The following is a 5126-nucleotide window of genomic DNA, read 5'->3' on the forward strand; positions in this document are numbered from 1 at the left end:
AAGAAAAGTGAAAGGAAGTATTAATGGAAGCAGTAAATAGAGATTTATAAAACAGACAGATACCTCCATAAGAAGAATGAGAAGATGATAGAAGATTTTTTGGAGGTCTAGAGAGTTCAAGGAAGCTGTAACCATCAGGAGTAGCAAGAATAAGAGAGGGAGAGTTAGAGTCCTCGTGCCAAGTTTCAGTAAGAGTAAAAAAATCAGGTAAGGAGGAAGAGATTATTTGATGGATATAGAGCGATTTTTTATTAATTGATCTTATGTTAATATTAAACAGTGAAAATGTAGAGGTAGGTTGAATATTGGTATTTTTAAATCTAGTTATATTATTTAAACTAATAGAATTAGAATTATTATTCTTATCATTAGTATTAATTACATTAGGATTAGAGTAGGATTTAATAAAATTATTATTATTCTTATTATACTTGCTAATAACATTATTATTATTAATATAATTATGGTTACTAACTATATTTATTTTTTTGTTAGAGTTAGATTTATTATTTTTATTGTTATTATTAGACCTAAGATTAAAGTAAAAAATTCGCCGCCGAACTACTCTCGTCGGAGACAAAGGAGTGTTAGAAAGGCTTAAGAGAAAGTCTCTAGAATAAGACATAACAATATTTTCAAGTTAAGGAAAAGATGTTGAAAGATATAGAAAAAAATAGTCATAGTAAAAAAGAAGAGAACTCACTTGTTCAGAAGCAGAAAACAAGAATCCACCCAAATTAAAAAACCACCGAGAAAACGTGCCGCCATCACGCTAAACGTAAATCTAGCTTGTGGTGAGGGTATGATGATGATTATGATGATGATATTGATAAGGTGGAAATCATGATAATGAGAGTCAATAAGGATGATAATAGCGATGATGATGATAACACTGATGGTGATGGTAGCGATGATGAATTTGATAATTATCATCTGTTTCTGGTGGTAAAATGGCGTTTTCGTTCGTGTTAAATGATGATTTTGGATGAAATATAATTTAACAAATAGCTGAGATGATGGTTGTGGTTGAACAGGCAAAGAACATAACCATAAAAAAATTTAATTAATTGTTTTTTTTTATCAAAATCAATCGTATTGTCAATTCTTTCTTTTAATTTTGTGTACTTTTACTATTGATACTACATTTCATTCATGAACTCCATTGTAGCATCATGCTTGGTAATTCAGACTGTGCATAATATGCAACCTGCAACACATCATCCAAATATTCAGCTTCACTAAAGGCTAAAGTTTTTTATGATCGATCTTCGTCTCATTTCTTCACATCTGCATCTCATTTTTTCATATTATCATTCAAAATTGTACTAAACAACAGCCAGTTATCTCCAAATTAACTTTAAATCAAAATGTTACATCGACAGAATGCTTACCTATTCAAATATTTTCTTCACGATGTCGTGAGCATTCATTTCAAATAACGCTGCAGCCATATTGGCTATGATAATTCCACTTGATAAATCATCTTGCGCCAAACATTTAAAAATATTTCTTCTTCAATTGTTACCTGCAGAACCTGCACTCAAGCTCTTCAAAGTCGTCTGTTGTAGGTACATCGTGCCCAATGAATTTTTGGCTTCAATGTCACCATGACAACAAAAAATAATTTATCATCCACGAGTTTAAAAATTATTGTCTATGAGGAGAATTAACTTGAATTTTTATGGTTTTTCCCCGGCAAATTTGAAAATTTTTGAGATGTTTCTTTATGAGTTCATTCCGGATAAAAATATTTTCCATACAAGCATGTTGCATGATTATTTCGTTATTAAGTATCGATCACTCTTAAAATTTTTGTCAAACTTTTCAGATGTTCTTAGATGTTCTTGAATTTTTTATCTCTACGCTTTCCCTTAATATCATAGTATTTTTCATTCACATTGAATTAATTTATGGACGGTTTCACATTTTGCGAATAATTAGAATTTACGTCTCAACTTGACATTTCATTTTCATAGCAGTTTTAAAAGATAAAATTTAGTTTGAGTGCCTCAAAATTTGCATCAGGTGCACCAGAAATGAAATAAAAATAAAGAAGGACTGAACCTGAGGTACATTATTCTCATCAACTTCAATGACATTCGACGACTTTCTGCTGTCTGGCTGACTGCTGCACGCTGCTGAAGCTGCTGTTAGTAATGCTGTCGTCGCAGCCGTTGATGCTATTGATGTAATAGGTTGTTGTTGTTGTTGCGATTGTTGATAATTTGGCAACAAGTGTTGTTGTGAAGAATGAAGTGGTTGGTATTTTGGCGGTTGTAACGTCGATTGTTGAGGAAGTGCTAGCTGCTGTTGCTGTGGCTGCAGATACTGTTGCTGTGCTTGCAGATTTTGTGGTAGATGTTGTTGCTGCTGAACTGGTGGTTGCGTTTGTTGAAGGTTCAGTGTGGATGATAATTGTTGCTTCTGATATATCTGATGTTGCTGAAGTGGAATTTGTTGAATTTGCTGTGGTTGTATCAATGGTTGCTGCTGCTGTTGCGGCTGCTGCAAGTTCATCGGGTTGCTGAGTATGAATGACGAGCAGCTGGATTTGTGAGATCTTCGTCGATCCATAATGAAAAAGAACAAATGACCGGGCTTACGATGATGACGATGACGACGATGATGCTTGCTTGTTGATATGTTTAAAACAAAGACAATGACGAAAGCGTGACGATGACAACGCAGATGTTGCTTATGTTGATTTTAAGTCATTCGTATCGACGTTTAATTGGCTTCCATGCGATGATGCGGTATCCACGGGAGGCTGTCATGTAGACGATTTCTGGAATTTGATAATTTATTTTGCTGTTGTGATGGCCATGACTGATACAGGATGGCGCTATTTATAACAAACAACATTTTATCGCATCAAATACTTCAGACACGAACAGGGTCTAAAATTTACACAATGTTGATGTGGTGCAAAGTTCTAAAAATGTTAAAATTTTGAAATTCTACGAGGACAAAGAAATTAACTGGATGTTAGCCAATGTATCCAAACTTAGACAGGCGGCCTAGATCCGCCACTGGCCCTAAAATAAAAATTGTAAAATGAAATACTGAATTTTCGCATAATTAAATTACATAACTAGGTATGTATAATTTCGAACAAATTCCCTAAACTTATCAAATTTTATTAATTTTTTCATTAATAACATAAAACTTCACTACCATTTAATACGATTAACTCAACTCTTCAGTGTGAAAACGTGACCAGAATGGAAAACTGTGGGGCGGGTAGTCCCCATTAAAAAAATTTGGCTTGGTGTCTTTCAATCATTCTCCACGGTACTAATAAAATTAATTAGCAACATAGAGTTGTCCAGTTTGGCTGAAAATAGGACATAGCCATGATATGATATAACAGTTATAGGAACTCACAATATGATCTGGCCACGCTGCTGATAGGAAAAACAAAATGCAATGCGTAGTAAATTCTAAGGTTTCACGAAAGATGGCCACATGCATGCATGTGTTTGTGTGTGTGTATGTGTTTTTGTACAAACTGCTTAGTCTCAACTAAACTTTAAAAGTTGAATGAAACAAATGAAAATTAAATTAAATCAAAGAAACCATAATATTAGCTATTAATATTTACCGTTATGGTAGAAACAAAGTTATTTATTAATATTGACATTATTACTACTTCTTAGTTTTGCTAAAAATAAATCAACTGGTGACACCAAATGTTCTCGTTCAACAGCAGCGAGTAGCATCTTCTTGCGGTAGTATTTTCAACTTCTTTCTTCATTCTTGCTGGGAAAGAACCGCCATTCTGTCAAATATTCCATACTTTGGAATACTGTAACCGAACCGACTTCAATTTGGTTTTTCGTCTTTCGTCTTTAATATCTTTTGTGTTGAATAGTTGCAATGTTATATTTTCTTGCAGGATTTTTTGGAACGCAGAGTGGCCATAATCAATAGCAAACAAATCGTTTTGTAATTTAATAAAAACATCCTAAAAACAAAACCCTTTAAATATAAATAAATAATAAAATACATGAAACAAGATGTTTCACTAAATCAACAAGACAACCGCTGCGTCCTAAACTCAATTCTTTCAAAATGAATCACTGAATGTTTTTTATAATTACTATAACTACAAAACTTTCAACACCAAAAAGCAGCCAACATTAATTAAACAATGAGAATCGGTCAAATATATGCATGTTCATTAGCCAACTATTTCAAATTAATAATATACTGGTTAATAATAATAATAATAACCATATGTAATAATAACAACCCTGCCACACGAAAATCTTTAAATCAGCTGGAAATCGGCGGTACCGACAACCAGCTGTATAACTAATTTCGTAAGTAAACGCACGCCAACAGTTCAAGTTTTTGTTATGGCTCGTTTTTGTATTTAAAAAAGTATGTTAGATTTTACAATATCGAATCTAAATTAAGTTGCTTGTACAGATGTAAGATACTCCAGTGTAGTAAACAACAATCAGTCATTTTAACATTATGATCATATCATATTACAGACAAACGAACAATACCTCAGTCAACAACAACATCATCGCAGAAAGATTAAATTACAAAAATCATTGTATTCATTTCAGATTATGCTGGTATTACGCACCGAAAATATTTATTACCTTTTATGGTATTAAATAATGACGGTGGCGGGATGGCGTAATGGTTAAGGTGCCTGCTCCAGAGGTCGCACTGAGTAGGATCGAATGCAGAGCACGGATTGGGAGCACTGGATGTGGAAAAAATTTAATATGCTAAAGCCAATACTGAAAGAGTATCGCCGCGTGTGGCTATAGCGATACTCCGATGTTAACAGCCCTACAATTGTGTTATGACATATTAATACCCCCAGCCAGTGCATGTGGTGATGTGTGGACTCCTACGTGTTTGCAAGCAACGTGTGCAGAGCTAACGTGATGATGACGGTAAACGGTAAGAATGATGCTAAAGTTGATGATGATGATGATGTGGCTGATGATAATGATGACGCTGATGACGATTTTGATGACATTCAATTTCTACGTGGCATCTGCTTTTCTTGAACAAACTCTTTTGACAAACTCGCTTCATCTTTCGCATGTTTGTGCGGCGTCGTATGACATTTATACACTCATTTATGTCTCGCTCTCTCTTTC

General features: G+C 33.9%; 1 protein-coding gene across 1 annotated transcript; it reads right to left on the reverse strand.

The window, feature by feature from the left end:
- Nucleotides 1-1995: 1995 nt before the first annotated feature.
- On the reverse strand, nt 1996-2574 carry HELRODRAFT_171215 (hypothetical protein; the record flags this gene model as incomplete). The annotated part of the gene is made up of 1 exon (XM_009017956.1): nt 1996-2574. One exon carries the CDS (start codon nt 2572-2574, stop codon nt 1996-1998), a length of 579 nt encoding a protein of 192 aa, XP_009016204.1.
- Nucleotides 2575-5126: the final 2552 nt, after the last annotated feature.

The sequence above is a fragment of the Helobdella robusta genome, assembly GCF_000326865.2.
Source record: "Helobdella robusta unplaced genomic scaffold HELROscaffold_20, whole genome shotgun sequence".
Lineage (NCBI taxonomy): Eukaryota > Metazoa > Annelida > Clitellata > Rhynchobdellida > Glossiphoniidae > Helobdella > Helobdella robusta.